This window comes from Notolepis coatsorum, assembly GCF_963971535.1.
Source record: "Notolepis coatsorum genome assembly, chromosome: 3".
Taxonomy (NCBI): Eukaryota; Metazoa; Chordata; class Actinopteri; order Aulopiformes; family Paralepididae; genus Notolepis; species Notolepis coatsorum.
The window spans coordinates 92,434,411-92,456,061 of NC_140167.1; the positions used below are offsets into that span (position 1 = coordinate 92,434,411).

A 21,651-nucleotide genomic window follows, 5' to 3' on the forward strand; every position below is an offset into this window, starting at 1 on the left:
CAAATTCCCAATCAGTTCTCTGACATCAAGGCCACCTAATCATCCATTCCCCTTAATTGGCTGGTATCAATCCCTGTCTCCTGAGCCGTTCAGCCATTGTGTAGTAGTGTGATGTGTGCCTGGTGCCAGTGTATGGCAGCCATTGAGCCTGCATAGCCCAAGGTTGGGTGCTACCAGTGGTGGTGGTGAAGGAGGCAATTTCCCTAACCCTACGTTGTAAAGCACGTTGAGTCTGAGAAAAGCGCTATATAAATGTAATGAATTATTATTATAAGGATACCAGTGAAATGCGTTAATTGTCTTTGCATCGTTTACTTTTCCTAATTATTTTGCAGAGTGCATCCTTTGTCGAGAGGAAGATTTGTTTCACAGGGGTTAGAGTTATGGAAAGAAATGATCTGTGTTGTGGACTGTCAATCACCACTGACCACAGGAACTCCCTGAAGGCATCTTATGTCAAACTCACTCAAAGGATCTATCACTCTTGCTTATGGACCATAATTAATGACCTCACAAATGCAATGAAGGACCATTAATTAATTAATGAATTAATTATACGTTAACAAATATATTGATTGATTAATTAATTAATTCATTTGAAGTAGTTCCCTCTTTCTCTGTCTCTCTCCCTCTTCCACACTCAATCCACAATCAGCTCACATACAAGATGCCTTCCCAGTGAGTTAGTAGTTAATGACTATTTCCTATAAATGGTATAGTGACCCCCTTGCAGCACTGAACACCACAGGATGAAGCCCAGCCACAACAAGTGAAAGGGGTTGATTACCGGTTTTAAGGGAAGGAATTTCCACTGAAACTTCCACTGAAATGTGGCGAAAATGTGGGCGGAGCCCTGGAGGACCACAGCAGTATATAAGGAAGGGGAGCAGTGGGGATGGTATACTCTCCTCCTCAATCGGGTTAAGACTGGAACTATAATAGAGGATTACTTGCTGCGGAATATCTCACATACTGTAGACTAATAATGGTGAGTATGGGGAACACTTCATACAATAGCAACTAAAGACTTGTTGCTGCAATCTCTCTGTTTTTAATTCAATGCCTTTATTTCTCTGTGCTTAGTATAAGGTGTGTTCTTTTACGATGACTTTTATTCTTCATACAGACTTTGTATTTGTATTCCACAGGACGTTGGCTTTGGATCCCATCAATCCTGCAGATCAAAGATCTCGTGGATCACCCTCCTCTTTCTTTACTCAAGTATGCAGATCTGATATCAGATAAAAAACCTTTATAGCATTCCACTCACATTGTTTCCTTTATTTCTTTAATTTATGATTATTACTCGACTGACCCTGAAACGCGTCTGTCCTTCCTCAGTGCTGTGCAGGTGGAGTGTAGAATGCTGGTCCTACCATTATTCTGACGACACGATGAACTGGGACGAAGCCAGAGAATGGTGCCAGAAGAACTACACTGACATGGTGGCCATCCAGAACCAGGGGGAGATCTCCCATCTCAACAGTGTGCTTCCCAGGAAGAGCGGTTACTACTGGATAGGGATCCGCAAGGTCAACGATGTCTGGACCTGGGTCGGGACCAACAAGACTCTGACCGCAGAAGCAACCAACTGGGCAACGGACGAACCTAACAATCGCCGTGGAAAGAAAGAGGGGAAAAACGAGGATTGTGTGGAGATGTATATCAAGAGGGAAGCAGAGGCCGGCAAGTGGAACGATGAGCGGTGCATGAAGAAGAAGACAGCCCTATGTTACACAGGTTGGTGTCATCAATCTGTCTAAATCATCTTGGCTGATTTTGATATCCAAATCCTAGTCTATTAGGTTTTAATAGAAAATCTCTTAGATTCATCATTTCAAAATGTTGATTGGTGGTCTTAAAAAATTAAAAAAAATCAGAGACCAGTGAAGCTTTGGATTTCATACAGGTTGTTAAAATGTAATTGTCCTCTGCTCTCCCTATAGCCTCCTGTAAGCACGACTCGTGTCTCCATGGAGAATGTGTGGAGGAAATACACAGCCACAGTTGTGAGTGTTTCCACGGGTTCTACGGAGAGACGTGTGAACACGGTAAGAGATCACAGAGAATTGTACTGTTTTTAAGTATCAATTGTATAGCAAAGGACCGCCATATCTAATGGTCTGTTTTCTTTTTGTCCGCAGTTGTCCAATGTGATGGAAACGAGGTGACCGTTGCTGCAAAAGCCAGCGTCGTTTGCTCTCATCCATATGGGAACGACTCCTACGGCTCTGAGTGCCAGTATTCCTGTGAGGAGGAGGGCTATCAGCTGAGTGTATCAGAGGCCATGAGATGCACTGGCTCTGGGAACTGGTCACAGCAGCCTCCTACTTGTGAATGTAAGTTGAGACAAAAAATCAGTCCCAAAAGTACTTCGTATCTCAAATGCAACCTGTATAATATCTGGAGTGTGTGTTTATTTCATTGCCGTAACAATGGCTGTGTCGTTTTGATTGCTCTCCCCCTGCTCAGTGGTTCAATGTGAGGAGCTCGCTGGGCCAGAGAGAGGTGCTGTGAAGTGCTCCGACCCCCTGGCGTCCTCCAGCTTCCTGTCCGTCTGTGTGTTCTCCTGTGAGGAGGGCTCTGAGCTGCGAGGCTCCCAGTCAGGCAGCCTGGAGTGTGGAGCCTCCGGATCCTGGAACGACTCTGCGCCTTTCTGTGTCGGTAAGAAGACCCCACTGGATATGTTTTGAAACTGACTGACTGACTGTTATGCCATTATTAAGTCTGCACGTTTACATTGCACTACTTTCATTGTCTTTTATACCTATTCTTATGTATGCAATTTATGCATTGTTTTTTTAGTCTGTCAATCTGTGTGCTGAATGCATCCATTGTATTGTTTTGAAACTGCATACTTTTTTTTAAACAATCTGAATGCATTGTATTGTATTGTGAGGCCCATTGTGGTAATGAAACATATATTATGGTATGTACACTTGCCAAGTACTGAGATCTCTGCTCCTCTGTCTTCCAGCTGTGCGATGCCCTGCTCTCCAGGACCCAGAGAATGGAGTGGTCCAGTGTGGCGAGGAGGACCAGGACACGGTGTTCAGCTATAAGACCAGCTGCAGCTTCAGCTGTGCCCAGGGCCACCGTCTGCTGGGGGCTGCAAGCACAGTGACCTGCAAGTCAACGGCTGAGTGGAGTGAAGCGCTGCCACGCTGTGAAGGTGAGGACTTTCAACATCTTCCAAAGAGCTTTGATGAAAATGTCCTTTTGACGTGCCTTTGAGCTAAGCATGATACAAGGAGGAGTAAGTAACCCATCTCCATTTGGTCTGTTTCTCTTTCTCCCCTAGCCATCACCTGCCAGAGACCAGGGGGAGATAATCACCAGCTGCTCACTGAATGCAGCCACAACACGAACAAACTACGGCCAGATTCCACCTGCAGCTTCAGCTGTAATGCAGGTTTTGAACTGCAGGGGGCGCCTAGTATCCAGTGCTCTGAAGAGGGAGAGTGGAGTGCGCACTTGCCTACTTGCAAAGGTACGGCGAACCATACTAGAAATCAGTGCCAGTAACATTTACCCTGATCATTTTATTTGTATTTTTTTTTTTTTAACATTTTTGGTCCACTTTTTCTCCTTATTTTTATTTTTTTCTCCCATCCCAATTTCGCCTCGCCAATTATCCCTTCAATTCACCCCTCCCCTGTCTCGAACATTGCCAGACCATGCCTCCCACTGGTTGGCTGCAGTGAGGACCAAGCCTTGCATCACTTGTCCCCTCCGGTACACGAGGAGGCAGCCGTCGCATCTTTTCACCTGTACAGCGCGATCTCTCAGTGGCGAGGAGTAACGCGTGGGAGGCTCACGCTGCCCCCGATACTTCCTGATTCTGCTGCACAGGCGCACCAACCGACCTGTAGGAGTCGCCGTCCACAACGTCCGATCCCCACCCACCAGCTTTCCCACCCCTAACACTGCCAATTGTGTTAGTATGAACGACCAGCCGAGCTGGTAGCAACGCAGAGAGCTGGGCTCGAACCCAGCATCTCCTGCGTTAGTGGCGAGCGCCTTGCCCACTGCGCCACTTAGCCGCCCTTTACTCTGATCATTTAACAGTACATGGCTTCATGTCCTTCTACCAGAACCTATTGTCGGGTGAGTCTGATTTTGTGCTGCATACTAATTTTGGAATCTAAAATGTTCCTTTCAGCTTTGCAGTGTCCCTCTCCTGTTGTGCCTGCACGCGGCCGAGTCAGATGTGTGGCCCCTTCCCTCCCGTCCCCTGTTTCTGCCGGAGCCTCCCAGCCTGCGGGCTCCGTCTGTGTGTTCTCCTGTGAGGAGGGCTCTGAGCTGCGAGGCTCCCAGTCAGGCAGCCTGGAGTGTGGAGCCTCCGGATCCTGGAACGACTCTGCGCCTTTCTGTGTCGGTAAGAAGACCCCGTACTCACTGGATACGTTTTGAAACTGCATCGTTTTTCTTTTCTTTTCTTTGATTTGATTTGATCTTTATTTATCTCTAACATTTTCAACCATAAACACACACATTTGTAATAACAAAAAATTACTAAAACAAAACAAAAAATGGGGAAAAAAGTGATATAAAATACAAATAAAATTTAATATTTCTTCCTAGACATGGAAGCAATGATCAACACAGCTCAAGACAAATGGTTTTGTTCGAGAAGGGACAGAAAGAAGCAAAGCTTATCTGGTCCTGCCCCTTCCTTACAATATCATATTAATATGTAATAAATTATCTTATCAATATAAAAAAAAAATATACCTATCCACTACAGCAAAATATAAATAAATAATTACAAAAATACTAGTTCACGTTATTTTCTAGCTCCTCTAACTTATACTTGTCCAAGAATTCCTGTTTATATCTGGATTTAAACATTTCAATACTATTACCTTTTTTTTTATTGCTACATCAAGGCCATTCCAAATGGATACCCCACAAACTGAGATGCGCTTGCTTTTGAGAGTTGTACGGACAATCTGAATGTATTGTTTTGTATTGATGTAAAGCCTCACTTCAGGCCCATTGTGGTAATGAAACCTATATTATGGTATGTACACTTGCCAAGTACTGAGATCTCTGCTCCTCTGTCTTCCAGCTGTGCGATGCCCTGCTCTCCAGGACCCAGAGAATGGAGTGGTCCAGTGTGGCGAGGAGGACCAGGACATGGTGTTCAGCTATAAGACCAGCTGCAGCTTCAGCTGTGCCCAGGGCCACCGTCTGCTGGGGGCTGCAAGCACAGTGACCTGCAAGTCAACGGCTGAGTGGAGTGAAGCGCTGCCACGCTGTGAAGGTGAGGACTTTCAACATCTTCCAAAGAGCTTTGATGAAAATGTCCTTTTGACGTGCCTTTGAGCTAAGCATGATACAAGGAGGAGTAAGTAACCCATCTCCATTTGGTCTGTTTCTCTTTCTCCCCTAGCCATCACCTGCCAGAGACCAGGGGGAGATAATCACCAGCTGCTCACTGAATGCAGCCACAACACGAACAAACTACGGCCAGATTCCACCTGCAGCTTCAGCTGTAATGCAGGTTTTGAACTGCAGGGGGCGCCTAGTATCCAGTGCTCTGAAGAGGGAGAGTGGAGTGCGCACTTGCCTACTTGCAAAGGTACGGCGAACCATACTAGAAATCAGTGCCAGTAACATTTACTCTGATCATTTAACAGTACGTGGCTTCATGTCCTTCTACCAGATTCATATGCTGGATGGACACATCTCACGTCTCTGAAATAGGATATGTTTGAACCCTTTCACTGCCACACGACAGAAGGTTAACCCAATTACTATCTATACTATAGTAAAGGATTAACCTTCTGTCGTGTGGCAGTGAAAGGGTTAACCTGCTGTCGTGTGGCAGTGAAAGGGTTAACCTTCTGTGTATTGTCGCAGTGAAAGGGTTAACCGTTTGGTAGTGCGGCAGTGAAAGGGTTAACATGCTATATACTCTAGGTTGCTAAACATCCTCATGCCCTCTCTCTTATCTGACAGCGGTGAGATGCCCCTCGCCCGAGGCTCCTGTTAATGGCGACGTCAATTGTTCCGACTCCCTTGTATACAACACACAGTGCTACTTCACCTGTGACCAGGACCATTCCTTACAAGGACACGAGCTCATCACCTGTGATCGTCACGGCAACTGGACAGGAGAGACACCCATTTGCCAAGGTACACAGGATGGAACAAGAAAGGAGGTTGAATAAGACCTGAATGTTTTGACGTGTGTTTCATGTAGTTACACTACACCTCTAACATGTCCACCATTGGATGGTTGTTTCCACAGCTGAGCCTGTGCTGACGCAGGCTGCTACTGTAGGTCTGGCCGTCGGGGGCTCGTTGTCTTTATCCGCCTTGTCCTTGGCTGCTTGGCTGCTCAAGAGACTCAAGCGAAGAGGAAACAAGTTTGAGCTCAACAGGTGAGTTAATAAGCACCTGTTCACCTTTATGATGAATATAATTTTTTATTTATTTTTTTTGTTGGATATTGTGCTCAACTGCTTCTTCTCTTCTTCTCTTCTGTCTTTCAGTAGCGCAGAGTCAGAGGACCCTCCACAGTCGTACAGAAACAGTGTTGAAAGCCTCATTTAAAGGACGACCTGCAGGTAAACGTCCAGAATACTTCAGGGATGTGCCTGTGATAAGAGGGAAGCACGGGGCGACGTGTTTTACATGAGCAAACTGTATAACTGCTTAAAACGCACCTCTTTTCCCTGCAGGCCTTTGACCTGCCACCTGTACACTATACGTTTGCTGTTACTCCTGACTTTCTATCTATTTTCTTGTCTCTTTTATATTGCACCTTGCTCTTGTTTTCTTAGTGTACTATACCTTTTTTCATTTTCATTTTCATTTCAGTCATTTTAGTGTATTTTATTTGTTACTGCATTGTATGTGTTTTTTTTTTATCATGTCCCACCTGTAAAGCACTTTGGTTGGCTTTTAGTCGTTGTAAATGTGCTATATAAATAAAGCTGACTTGACTTGACTTGTAACAACGTGATGTTTACACACCTTCCCCAAAGGGACAATCCACGTCTTATCTGATCTCACCAGCTCATGTGCTCCATGTGTTCTATCTTTGCAGAAATCTCCTGAATCAACGTTTTGAGGTGGAATGAAAACTGCAATATTTGGAGCAGCTGGTTCTGTTTTCGGGGAAAGGAGGAGATTGCTATTTTATAATTTCCTGGCCTGTGATCCACCATTCGTAGTATATAGTGTTCTGGCCAATGTGACTGTGAACGAGTCAGAGATTGTTATGATAGAACCCTCTCTATGTCAGGGCTGGATCTGTATTGTTAGACACATTTTAATGCTGGAAAAGAAAAAAATAATAAAATATGTTTCCTCCCAAAGGGAGTTCAGTATGGAACACATTGTTCTACAGTAATAATGGGCAGATGATGTCTAGTTGTGTTTTATATTATATTTATTGAAGTAATATTCTATTGCTTGTGTAAACAGGAAATGTTAAATATGATTTGATATGTGAAATAATAATATTAGAAATGATATAATTCAGTAGTTTATATATTATTATTATTATTATTTGTTGGAAATATGATATACCATTTGATATGTGAAATCATATTTCTGTTGGTGTTATATATAACATTGTCTTATCATTACAAAACTAAATTATATCATATTTATATCATTGTTATTTACATACTATTTATTCTATAACTGTCATATTTATGTTGTTAAATCTTGAATTGTATATAATACAAGTTCAAAAGACTATTTTCTATGTGTCACTATTTAATGTCCATGCAGTGTTGCTGTACAATGAAGACAGTAGGCTATATCTACTGTAATTTCATGATACACCCACAGTTCAAAGTGGGAAGTATTTTAAGTTATCAATATTTTCAATATATTGTTATGGACAGAACACTTGTGGTGTATATCCCTCAACACCATCCATGATGGTGGCCTCCACCCACACATAGAACACTGACAACACCATCCATGATGGTGGCCTCCACCCACACGTAGAACACTGACAACACCCTCCATGATGGAGGCCTCCACCCACACGTAGAACACTGACAACACCATCCATGATGGAGGCCTCCACCCACACATGGAACACTGACAACACCCTCCATGATGGAGGCCTCCACCCACACATAGAACACTGACAACACCCTCCATGATGGAGGCCTCCACCCACACGTAGAACACTGACAACACCATCCATGATGGAGGCCTCCACCCACACGTAGAACACTGACAACACCATCCATGATGGTGGCCTCCACCCACACATAGAACACTGACAACACCCTCCATGATGGAGGCCTCCACCCACACATAGAACACTGACAACACCATCCATGATGGAGGCCTCCACCCACACATAGAACACTAACAACACCATCCATGATGGAGGCCTCCACCCACACATAGAACACTGACAACACCCTCCATGATGGAGGCCTCCACCCACACATGGAACACTGACAACACCCTCCATGATGGAGGCCTCCACCCACACGTAGAACACTGACAACACCATCCATGATGGAGGCCTCCACCCACACATAGAACACTGACAACACCATCCATGATGGAGGCCTCCACCCACACATAGAACACTAACAACACCATCCATGATGGAGGCCTCCACCCACACATGGAACACTGACAACACCCTCCATGATGGAGGCCTCCACCCACACATAGAACACTGACAACACCATCCATTATGGTGGCCTCCACCCACACGTAGAACACTGACAACACCATCCATGATGGTGGCCTCCACCCACACATGGAACACTGACAACACCATCCATGATGGTGGCCTACACCCACACATGGAACACTGACAACACCCTCCATGATGGAGGCCTCCACCCACACATAGAACACTGACAACACCCTCCATGATGGAGGCCTCCACCCACACATAGAACACTGACAACACCCTTCATGATGGAGGCCTCCACCCACACGTAGAACACTGACAACACCATCCATGATGGTGGCCTCCACCCACACGTAGAACACTGACAACACCCTCCATGATGGAGGCCTCCACCCACACATAGAACACTGACAACACCCTCCATGATGGAGGCCTCCACCCACACATAGAACACTGACAACACCATCCATTATGGTGGCCTCCACCCACACGTAGAACACTGACAACACCATCCATGATGGTGGCCTCCACCCACACATGGAACACTGACAACACCATCCATGATGGTGGCCTACACCCACACATAGAACACTGACAACACCCTCCATGATGGTGGCCTACACCCACACATAGAACACTGACAACACCATCCATGATGGAGGCCTCCACCCACACGTAGAACACTGACAACACCATCCATTATGGTGGCCTCCACCCACACGTAGAACACTGACAACACCATCCATGATGGAGGCCTACACCCACAACACTGCCATCTGTCTTGACCTGTCAGAACACAGGACTGTTTTGATGACTAAGGTCTTCTCAGGGGTCTAGTCTGGAACATCCATATCCTGTCTCTCTCTGTCACGACCCTGTCCAGGGGTCAAGACATGTTCTGAATGGTTGTATAACAGCAGGAGTTATGTGGTAGTCTTTCAAGACATGTTGCATTTGGTAATATGTCTCTTACACAGATAAAGGGAGACCTTGGCGTCGATCCCAGAAGGCCCGGTGTTGTGAGGTGGACATTGATCATCTTTCTTTGTGGGCGTTAGGTTTGTCTTGTCCATTCATGTAAACCTGTCATAGTAGTAACTAATAATATGTACATTGAGCTATACAGCTGGTTTACTCTTAAGAAAGCTATCCTTTTTGTGCCTATATGAAGCCTATTGTTTCAAGTTTGTTTTATTTGTCACATATAAGGTACAGTACATGTACATGCTTGGTTCTGTATGAGCCTCCTAAGATTGTGCTTCATACAGTAAAAAAGTAAAAGAATAAAGACCAACACTATACAAAATATAAAATATACAAAACCAAAATGTACAAAATGCTAAAAGAAAAAAAGATAAGAGTTTAGAAAAGGTCCCTGCAGCAGCATGCAGCCTGTGTGCGTCAGCTCTTCGTTCGCAGGATATTTATGAGTTCTCTCTACTTGACGTTTGTTATTATAGCGCCTGCCGTGTCCCTTTGGTTTTAACGACAGCTCATTAGATTGTTGTGTTTTTAACCAAACAAGGCCAGATTTATGACAGCTATACAACATGGGTCGGGAGCCGTGCTTCAAGAAAACAACAAAAGCTATAGCCTCTGTGTGCCCCCCCTACCCTCACTCCACCCACCCACCCAGCCACCTAAACTAAACCACCACTCACTCCTGTGTGTGCGTCTGCCCATACACAACAGAAGCAGGTAAGAAACCATCCTTTAGCAATGAGTCCAAACATTGAATTCAACACAATTAAAACTGTAACAGCTTGTACTGTGTAAAACATTTGTATATAGATCTTTATCCCCCCCCCTAGCGTTAAACTATAGTGTTAAAAAGTGTCTTTTACTATGTGTATCCTTTAGTACTTCTCATATAATACAAGTAATATGTTTAGTTAATACAAAAATAAATAAACAAACAAACCCCTCCCCATCTATTTGGTATCAGTTAAAATGATGTCACTTCTACGGGCGACGTCTGAAAGAGAACGCTATTTAAATCAAATGACCTCTTCAAACAGTCATTTAATATAATAGTGGAAAAGTTTCATTAACAGAGTGTAGAAGGGTGGATTATCCCTGCTTATGGGAGTAGTAGTACACAGCCACCTGGTAGCAGGATACTATAGAATTGGATCTATAAGTACCCCCGTCTTTGGCCCGGAACGTCGTTCTGGAGGGCGTGCAGCAGGAGTGGATGGGGCCCAGGATTTACTAACCTGGGGGGGGTGGTACTCTGGTCTCCCTCGCCTTCCAAGGCGGTCAGCAGTAGCTCCCCACACACCCTCACTTCCCCCAGTACCTCCGACAGCCCTCCCACACCCGGTGACTGTCAGTTCAATAGTGTTATTATTGGGCTTCCCTTTAAGCAGTACCCTTCCTTGACCACCTGTATAGACCCTTTAATTAATATGCTGTGAATGGGGTGGAAGGGTTAAATAGTAATACCAGTCACAAGTATTTACCCAGGGGTTAGGTTAGCATATGTAGAAGAAACAGACACACACACAGTGCTCCCAATTACGTCTACTTTATGTAAAGCCTGGTCAGTTTATCAGTTACAAGTTGTACTTCAGATTATTCATATAGCACGTATTCATAAACGGCACCGGGTGCTCTCACTGGTAATGTAGGGGAACACTATTCCCATCATAGGCACCGCATGCTCAATACATTAATAATAACCCCGCTTGGATTAGGGGAGACCCAGGTACAAAGTAGGTAGTTCATTGGGAATTCAAATAACAATACAATAATACAAAAATACAAAAGAAACCAGTTAAATGTGGGCCCACGTTACCAAATAAAACCTACACTAAAGCCGGCTTATATTGTTTGGGGTACCCCTTAGACACTGGTCGTTAGCGTTCGCTTGAATGGACATTGCTGTGGGCACACAAGGTACCGTTCGTACTTAGCCAAGATGGCGGACCCACTCTTATCACCTCTCGTCCAGGTGACAAGATGGCGTTGGGCGATCCCGCGAGCACAGCCAGCGGGCTGGGGTGAACAGCATGGGCAGTGGTGAAACTGGAGGAGCGTGCTGTGATGGCGACCTCTGCTGGTGGGAGGAGACGTCCACTGCTGGCTGCTGTTTGATGCTGGCGCGCGTGCTAATACTGTTTGGCTACCCTAAACACAGCTAAACTGCGGGTCTGAGTGCACCCTCCTGCTATCGTTTGTACTACTAACGCAACGTGGCTGACTGTACCACCGGTCTTCAGCGCTGCGCGCCCGGTAGTCTACTGGAGTCAAATGGAGCCGTTAGCAGCATGCTAATACACCGCACACTTATTACTATAACCCGTTAACTATGGACGTTAGTCCTTCTTTCCGTATCGCTTACTCACACACTATCGCTGGTACTTCTAGGATAACACGTCAACTAGCAAGTACTTCTTATCACCCGTCGCTCTCCAACGGGGCTCTTCAACATCACTCCTTCAACGGGGCTCGTTTGAACACACGCCCGTTGCAACTGTTCACGGTCGAGTTCACTGTCGAAGAGAGCTTCCTGGTGCTCCTGCTCCCAGGTAATCCTCTCTTCCTCGTTGCTTCCCTCTCTCCACCGCTCCACCTGCCACCACTGCCACCACTGCCCCCTGCTGGCAACCGCAACTGATCCCACTATAGGACCACTCCAGAAAGGGAGAAAGATGCTTCAATGTTATGTTAGTGATCCATAATGAAGCCGGAGAAGAGTAGCACCTCACCTCGTTATTAGACCGGGCGAGATATCAAAAGGAACACTGTTTATCACACTTTATACACACACAGGGAAAGTAACAGTTAGTCAGCACTTCTGAATACTTAGCAGAATATTCAGGATGCTACAAGAGTATGTATGGTTTTCCTTTCCTTTTCAGTTTCCTGTGGAATAGAGTGGCTTTGATATATCATCATCATCATCATCATCATCATTAGCTTTTTTCTCATTTTCTCATAGTTGATGGGCATGATATTATGCGTGTAATGCATTATAATAACACAAGTGTTACTTTGTTATAATTAAATGTATGGATAAGATGGTTGCTATCCCTCAAGCTGCCATTGTTCATCACTGACACATTGTATTCAGAGTTCTGTGTGTAATACTCCAGGGAAGTGTACCTTGTTTCAAGCCGGAAGGACATGAGGCATCACTTCTGGAAATGCTGGCAGCCAACAGGCGCCTCTGTTTTCAAACCTCTGCCCCCCTGGTCCCATAAGCATACCAGTAAAACTGTCTTTGCAATGTTTACTTTTCTTTCTTCTTTTGATGAGCACATCCTTTGTCATGAGACGGAGATTTGATTTATAAGTCAGAGTTTTGGAAAGAAATGATCTGTGTTCACTAGTTGACTGACACCCATTACCTTGACACTTTGTACAGTACATGCTGTCAATCACCAAGGACTCACTAAAGGTTTATTAAGATTTCACTTAATGTCTTAACTTAAAAATCTTAACTTAAGATGCTTCATGCAAAAGGCCACAGGCATCTAACCTTAACTTAACCCTAACCTTAAACTCACGCCCCAACTTAACTGACCGACTTGGCGGTACATGACACGGTACGTGATAAGCCTGTGAATCCCAAATCACAACACAAACTCGCTCAGGATCTTTTACTCATTATGCTTATGGACCATAATTAATTACCTCAGAAATGCAATGAAGGGCTATTAGCAGCGCTATCAAAGTAATTGAATATGTCACTGTTCCTACCTGGCTTCTCTCTCTCTCTCTCTCTCTCTCTCTCTCTCTCTCTCTCTCTCTCTCTCTCTCTCTCTCTCTCTCTCTCTTTCTCTCCCTCTCTCGTTAAGTCAGGTGGAGAGTACAGCTGCCAAGTAACAATATCTCAGAATATTGTAAGTTATAGTCTATTATGAGTCTGCTGCCCATTCCAGTAACAGATCAAATTGAAACGTGTGTTATTCTTCTAAAATGTCATACATTCATATATCCAATGAATGAGGGATTGTCTGGAATGGGTAGAATTTCCCAGACGTTATTCTGAAAGTTATTTCAGTAGTAATTGTAACAAGTCAGTCAGCTATAGTCAGTCTGTCATCACACCCATTAACTTTTCTGTACAGTAAACTCCACAGCATCCAGGTATTCTATGATAATTTGGAACTGAATGCACAAAAAAATAATATAAAAAGCCAAGCCTAACACGTAGTCCCTACCTGCAGCACAGAATACCTCTTACAACCATGGTGAGAACAACTTTCATAAACACCATCGACACTCTTGTTTCAACCAGTGAGGAAAATGTTTTCTTAGTATGTTAAGATTATGATTTTTCTTTTTAAAATGATGATACTATCTAATATTTTAATGTGTTATGTTTGTATGTCTCTTGCACAGATACAGGAGGTCCACAGTGCCCACCTCGGGAAGCCCATGCCAGGTGTTATGAGGACATTGATCCTCTTGCTTGGTGTGTATTAGCTTTTGAGCTTGCATGTCTTATTCATTCATGTGAACTTAGTAACTGAGTAAAGTAATAGTAAGGAACGAGGAAAATAAAGGTCACTATAAGGAAAGAACTGATGTGGTTCTTGTATATAGTATACTTTAGAAATAGCAAGTATAGCATAAGGATATAGAGTAAAAACTGTATAGTGTATAGTAGTGTACATAGGACCCAGTGCCTTAATCCGTAGCTAACATCTTAGGACTTGCATGTCTATTTTATCATGCCTATTTTATGCCTATTTTATTACCTGTTTATTATGTCTATTTTATTATTTAGTATTATTGCATTATTGCACATCAAAGCGGGCAATCATCAGTGCTCTCATACTATTTAACAGGTGCTTTGCTGGTCGAAGGCGCCATGGGCTGGAGGTACAATTACACCCATCAGATCATGAACTGGAGCAAGGCCAGACAGTGGTGCCAGCGGTACCACACGGACCTGGCAGCCATCCAGAACCAGGAGGAGAACGATTACCTGGTCTCCCTGCTGCCTGATCGAGCGGGCTCTCCATACTATTGGATCGGAATCACAAAGGTCCACGGGACCTGGACCTGGATTGGGAACAACAGCACGTGGATCGGTAACCAGTCTTGGGCAGCGAACGAACCCAACAATAACCACGAGACGGAGTACTGCGTCGAGATCTACGTGAACAGCGGCGGCAACCGAGGGAAGTGGAACGATGAGAAGTGCAACAGTAGAAAATACCCCGTGTGCTACCAAGGTGAGAGGTGATGATGATGATGATGATGATGATGATGATGATGATGATGATGATGATGATGATGATGATGATGATGATGATGATGAAACGTAACAGTAGAGAATACCCCGTGTGCTACCAAGGTGAGAGGTGATGATGATGATGATGATGATGATGGAGGTTGATGATAGATGATCACAGGACAAATATATCAACTAAAAATATCAACAAATAATACAAATGATAAAATCATGCTACGTTGATTTACGAATATATCACGTATTGCAGTATGTATTCTGTAATCATTTAATAAAGTGCCAATTATAGTTAAAAAAAAATCCCGGTTAGATTCCCGCTCCTCCCTTGAGCAAGCCACTTAACCCCTAATTGCTCCCGATGAGCAGGTTGGCACCTTGCATGGTTGCCTCCTTCGGTGTGGGAATGTTAAATTGTAAAGCGCTTTGTATAAAAGCTGTTATATAAATGCAATCCATGTTACGATAAATCAAATCAAATCAAATCAAATTTATTTATAAGGCCCGACAACACACGTTAATGTCCCCATGGGCCGTACAGGTCTTCTTTAAACAAGTCAAGAAGAAAACATAACAATAATTCAAGAACAGAACAAGAACACCATAAGGTCCAAAACATTTAAGATAAATGCAAATATAAAGAAATACACGGTACTTGAGGTGAATGTGTGCAACTCATTTTATTGCAAGGGAATCTTAATTTTTGAGAGAAAACTCAAATGAAGGTGCTTCATGCAAAAGGCCACAGGCATCTCATGTAAAATGTCATGTAAACCCATCCCTTAACTTAACCCTATAACCTTAACCTCACGCCTCAACTTAACCGTCCGACCGTGAATGTGTGAGTGAATGAGTGAATGTAAGGCATAAGTTGTAAAGCGCTTTGGATAAAAGCTGTTATAAACATGCAGTCCATTTACCATTTATATGTATACTGTATGTATACTGTATAATATAATATATTATATTACTCCGAAAGCAGGTAAAAATAAATAATATATGTATTCCCCGACAGCTCAATGCAACCCCACTATATGCAATAGAGGAGAGTGCTTGGAGACCATCAACAACATCACGTGTGACTGTGAACCAGGATTTGAGGGCGACAGGTGTCAAACAGGTGAGGAGAGCGAGACCACTGCTATACCTTTCAACTACAAGCAGCCAGAAGCAGTATTGTTCTTTTATGGATAGTAGGCCTTATAACTCCACATACTAGTAGGCTATGTACCTCAATGTCTTGTGTTTGTTGTTTTGTTTTGTTAATTGTGTAATTATGTCAGTATGGGGATAGACATTTGATACACATTTGCTCTTTGATGCACATACTCTGATCTGCATCTCTGTCAAACGTGAACGTGTGCATTTGAAATCAAATGTGTGATTTATTAGTACTTTTTGCATGTTTTATTCCACTGTATTTGACCTTTTATTTTATGTTATCCAACTGCATGTGCCTATTTTGTGCATCTTCTGTTGTATTTGTGCATGTCTTTACTTATTTTTCTTTATTTTTTTTTAATGTATTTTCTATATTTATATTCCTTGTGCTTTTCTTACTCTGCCATTTGCTGCTGCTGACAAAGCACTTTGCTCGCGCTGCTAAATGAAAAGGTCTCGTCTCTACAGCGGTGGAATGCGGGGAGCCGACCCCACCGCAGAATAGCGTTGTGCTGAGATGCATCGGTCCCCATGGAAACCATTCCTTTGACTCCGCCTGCAGCTTCCTGTGTGAGGAGGGATATGAATTGTCGGGACCGGCAAAGGTCAGGTGTAATTCCTCAGGACTCTGGGATAACAAAGAGACGGCCTGTAAAAGTAGGTACTGGATCTACCCCCCTGCACACATACACAATACATATTATTATCTGATGATAAGGTGTTCTGTGTGAACTTCCATGCCGTGACCTCTGCATAGCTCATCAACCCATACATCCTCTCAACACTCAAATCTTTTCGTTTGCCTTCCGCAGAGTGTTTCCATTGTTGATGGAGGCTTTAGGGTTCTGAGACCAGGGCCTGAGAGAATTATTCATGTTTTTGTGTTTGCACAATGTCTTGGTCCTGCTCCTGCTTTTTATTATTATTATTATAATTTTTTTATTCAGTTTAGTTTCAGTTAATTTCCAGAGTAGGTTTTGCTAGTTTCAGTTTAGTTTGTATGGTTTAAAAATGTTTAGTTTTAGTTGAGCTTTTATTAGTTTCAGTATTTCTTTTATTTATTTATTTTGATTTATAACAGAGTTATTTGTCAGGGGCAACATTTAAGAAGTTCAGAATAGGTCTTGTGTAACATCACTTTGTGAAGGCAGTTGACTCTGTCATGTAGACATTATGCACCGATACCTCCCCACACTGCGTTGACCAAATGGACAAAGACTAAAACTAAAGACATTTTCTGTACATTTGTATTTTTATTTTTGTTCATTTTGTATGCACACAATATAGTTTCAGTTAGTTTTGTGAGCACACAATATAGTTTAAGTTAGTTTTGTAAGCACACTACAGTATATAGTTTCAGTTCGTTTTATTTATTTCAGATAACAAAAGCTTTTCACACTTTAGTTGAATTTTATAGTTAAAGGTTCACTATGCAGTGCCAGGGGAGGGGGATTTGTTTACATTTGCATAAGCTGCAATTAGTGTACAAAAAATATTTACTATACATGTAATCCTTAGAATTATTGTATTTTATGTCATCATGAATCTAAACCATCATTTTTGAGGCTCTGTGAACCAAACGTAAGCCTTCTTTGAATGTTTGTAAACAGACGTGCAGGCCTCTGCCTTCGTAAACAACTGCAGTGAAACAACTCATCAGGCAGATTTGTAGCTTCAGTGTTCCTCTGTCTCTCCCAAAGCTGCACAGTAGGGGTGTAACGATGCATCGATTAATCGAAATGCATCGATTCTAATGTGACGATTCAACTGCATCGATTTGAAAATGTTAGAACCGATTATAATCGAAATTAATCGAAATAATTTTTTTTTTAAAGAAATCTTTTTTTTTTAATGTTTTTTTTTGTGTGTGTTGTTTTTATTGACCTATAGTCCATTCATGCTGAGTGAATCAGTTCCCCCAGCCACATTTGTGTATTCAAAATGTTTTGGGGAATTAACTGATTAATCGAATTATTTATAATTCGAATTGAATCGAATCGTGGTCAAATGAAGAGATTTCACGATGCATTGAATCGCCGCCTGAATAATCGTAATCGAAATTAATCGTTGTGAGGTCGCATCGCTACACCCCTATACTGCACACACAGTGCACCTTTAACAATAATACTCCTGACTCGCATGCCACCCTCATCCTGCACCTCCGAGGGGGTCATGTTGGTCCCACAGCATCTGCTTCCTCTGCTTCCCGGGCTCAGATCCAGAACACAAGTCAGTGTACTGGAGGCTATATTCCTGTGGAGTAAAGCACCTCCGGTGAGCCTCTGTGCAGTGGGAAGGTTTCATGACACACACGTTATATATATCACAGCTATGGGTGACAGACAGTGGGGAGACAAGGAGGTAGAGCAGTCCGGTTCGATTCCCGCTCCTCCCGGGACAGCGTGTCGAAGTGTCCTTGAGCAAGACACTTAACCCCTAAACTGCTCCTGATGAGCAGGTTGCCACCTTGCATGGTTGGTTGGATAAAAGAGATATATATATAAATGCACCATTTACCACAGCTAAACTTCAACCTGTGTGTGTGTGTGCGTGTGTGTGTGTGTGTGCGTGTGTGTGCGTGTGTGTGTGTGTGTGTGTGCGTGTGTGTGTGCATGTGTGTGTGTGCATGCATGTGTGTGTGTGCGTGTGTGTGTGTGTGCGCGTGTGTGTGTGTGTGTGTGTGTGTGTGTGTGTGTGTGCGTGTGTGCGCGTGTGTGTGTGTGTGTGTGTGTGCGTGCGTGTGTGTGTGTGTGTGTGTGTGTGTGTGTGTGTGTGTGTGTGTCTCCAGGTGTGGAGTGTCCCCCCCTGTCTCAGCCCCAGGTCGGGCTCCTGGAGGACGGGCTGCTGGACCTGGGCTGCTCAGGAGTGATGACCCACCGCCGTGTGTTCGGTGCCGCCTGTCGGCTCGGCTGCCCGCCGGGCTCCTGGCTGCTGGGGTCACCAGAGGTCACCTGCAGCAGCGCCGGAGTGTGGAGCGGGCCGAGGCCCACGTGTGCAAGTAATTAAAGTCCTGTTGTCCTCCCTCGTCATGCAGTCACTGTTGTTCGTTCTGTGTTAACCCTTTCACTGCCACACGGTCGCCGTTGGTTGTGTGATAGTAAATGGGTTAACCTTCTGTATCGTGTGGCAGTGAAAGGGTTAACCGGCTGTTGTGAGGCAGTGAAAGGGTTCTTAACCGGCTGTTGTGTGGCAGTGAAAGGGTTAACCGGCTGTTGTGTGGCAGTGAAAGGGTTAACCTTCTGTGAATTGTCGCAGTGAAAGGGTTAACCGTTTGGTAGTGTGGCAGTGAAAGGGTTAAGATGAGATAAGATATTCCTTTATTGATTGGGGAAATTCTGGCATCATAGCAGCATGGGGGGGGGGGGGGGGTACAGGTATGGGCATGTTAATAGTAGAAGACATAAATATAGGCAATACAATTATAGTACAGTAGAAAGGTAAACATAGGCAGTGAACAATATAATTAACTCTGAATATAAGAATATGAGCAAGTAGGCAGTGTGATCAAAGGTGCAGATGAGGGTCTGTATGCCCTATCAGCTATATTATATGTTACAATACATGGTCAATAACACTTAGAATCTGAATATATACTATGAGTAAGTAAAGTATACAGTATACACAGGTGCAGTATACTGTACATAAGGTACCCTAACTGGCATGATATATACATCATACTTTATACGTTGTAATCTGTGCAGTTTAGGTGGTTAAGTTAAGAGTCAGACACACACTCAGTGATCAGACATTCCTAGTAGTTCTTGAGTTCTGCTGCCGTTAGTCCTCCGGCTGCTGGCAGCGGTCCCGGCCCACTGTTGTGGAGCCTGATGGCCGCTGGTACGAAGGACTGGCCGAGGCAGTTAGGTGCTTTGTTTTGGAGATTTGGAGACCCTACACGCAGACCCTATTAGGTTCTGTCCAACAAAGTAGGTGCTGTGTGTGAACTGAGATTTAGCTTGTAATCAATTAATCGTTAATTGTTCTTGAAAATGAGTCATCATCATTTTGTGCTCAAGTGGTGTTATGAGACAAATATAATATTGCTACCGGTAACAAATTTGAAAATGATTTTGTTTTGTTTTCTCAGACTATAAACACGTTCTAATGGCCGTGGCTGGGTGTGGAGCCTTCTCCACCATATGCTGCGTCTGCTTTTGTTGTATAAAACACAGAAGACGTGAGTCTTATCGGTTACATTATTTGAAGAAATCGCTACCAATGTTATGCAACAGTCCTAAATCAATCTGTTCTTGTTTTTCTCACAGGAAAGAAACTTGCTCAACCAAGGTAAAGAAGTGTTGAAATGTAGCACCATACTACTGTAGCTCCACCCATGTCTTCTGCACGGATTTCAACATGTTTGTCAATCTGGTCCTACTTTATATCAGGCAACCAGAAGAGGCGTCAACTCCACCCAGAGACACGCAGGAGAACTGAGGGGCAGCTGCAACCTCACTTGTGTATTTAATATGGAGCCACAGTCGTGTTAAATATCCAAATATGCTTGTTGTTATACTGAACAAAAAATCGAAACGTAACACTTTTGTTTTTGCTCCAATTTCTCACGAGTTGAAATCAAAGATCTAAGACACAAAAGGCCTACTTCTCAAACATTCTGTTCACAGGCTTGTTTAAATCTGTGCTAGTGAGCACCTCTCCTTTGCCGAGATAATCCATCCACCTGACAGGTCTGGCACATCGAGATGCTGATTAGAGACAGCATGATTATTGCACAGGTGTGCCTTAGGCTGGTCACAATAAAAGGCCACTCTGAAATGTGCAGTTTGATCACACAGCACAATGCCACAGATGGTGCAAGTCTTGAGGGAGTGTGCACTTGGCATTCTGAATTGAATGTTCATTTCTCTACAATAAGCCGTCTCCAAATTTGTTTCTGAGAACCGGCCTCACAACCGCAGACCACGTGTAAACAGGCCAGCTGCAGGACCTCTACATCTGGCATCTTCACCAGGCCAGCCCAGGACCTCTACATCTGGCATCTTCACCAGGCCAGCTGCAGGTCCTCTACATCTGGCATCTTCACCAGGCCAGCTGCAGGTCCTCTACATCTGGCATCTTCACCAGGCCAGCCCAGGACCTCTACATCATCTTCACCAGGCCAGCCCAGGACCTCTACATCATCTTCACCAGGCCAGCTGCAGGACCTCTACACCATCTTCACCAGGCCAGCTGCAGGACCTCTACACCATCTTCACCAGGCCAGCTGCAGGACCTCTACACCATCTTCACCAGGCCAGCCCAGGACCTCTACATCATCTTCACCAGGCCAGCTGCAGGACCTCTACACCATCTTCACCAGGCCAGCCCAGGACCTCTACATCATCTTCACCAGGCCAGCCCAGGACCTCTACACCATCTTCACCAGGCCAGCCCAGGACCTCTACATCATCTTCACCAGGCCAGCCCAGGACCTCTACACCATCTTCACCAGGCCAGCCCAGGACCTCTACACCATCTTCACCAGGCCAGCCCAGGACCTCTACATCATCTTCACCAGGCCAGCCCAGGACCTCTACACCATCTTCACCAGGCCAGCTGCAGGACCTCTACACCATCTTCACCTGCAAGATCGTCTGAGACCAGCCACCCAAACAGCTGATGCAACATATTGGTTTGCATAACCAAAGACCTTCTGCACAAA

At 44.1% G+C, this 21,651-nt stretch overlaps 1 protein-coding gene across 1 annotated transcript; it reads left to right on the top strand.

Moving 5' to 3' along the window:
* The first annotated feature begins 914 nt into the window (after positions 1 to 914).
* On the top strand, positions 915 to 7,701 carry sele (selectin E). The gene is made up of 15 exons (XM_084310196.1): positions 915 to 988; positions 1,149 to 1,221; positions 1,342 to 1,740; positions 1,947 to 2,051; positions 2,145 to 2,339; positions 2,473 to 2,664; positions 2,978 to 3,172; positions 3,302 to 3,490; positions 4,163 to 4,378; positions 5,072 to 5,266; positions 5,396 to 5,584; positions 5,965 to 6,141; positions 6,257 to 6,389; positions 6,501 to 6,575; positions 7,058 to 7,701. Exons 1-14 carry the CDS (start codon positions 986 to 988, stop codon positions 6,559 to 6,561), a joined length of 2,322 nt encoding a protein of 773 aa, XP_084166322.1. The 5' UTR covers positions 915 to 985; the 3' UTR covers positions 6,562 to 6,575; positions 7,058 to 7,701.
* Positions 7,702 to 21,651: the final 13,950 nt, after the last annotated feature.

Excerpts from the sequence above, each read along its gene's own strand:
- sele (XM_084310196.1), top strand. Across the intron at positions 1,741-1,946 it reads GACAGCCCTATGTTACACAG|CCTCCTGTAAGCACGACTCG; the intron begins GTTGGTGTCATC and ends CTCTCCCTATAG. Across the intron at positions 5,267-5,395 it reads AGCGCTGCCACGCTGTGAAG|CCATCACCTGCCAGAGACCA; the intron begins GTGAGGACTTTC and ends TTTCTCCCCTAG.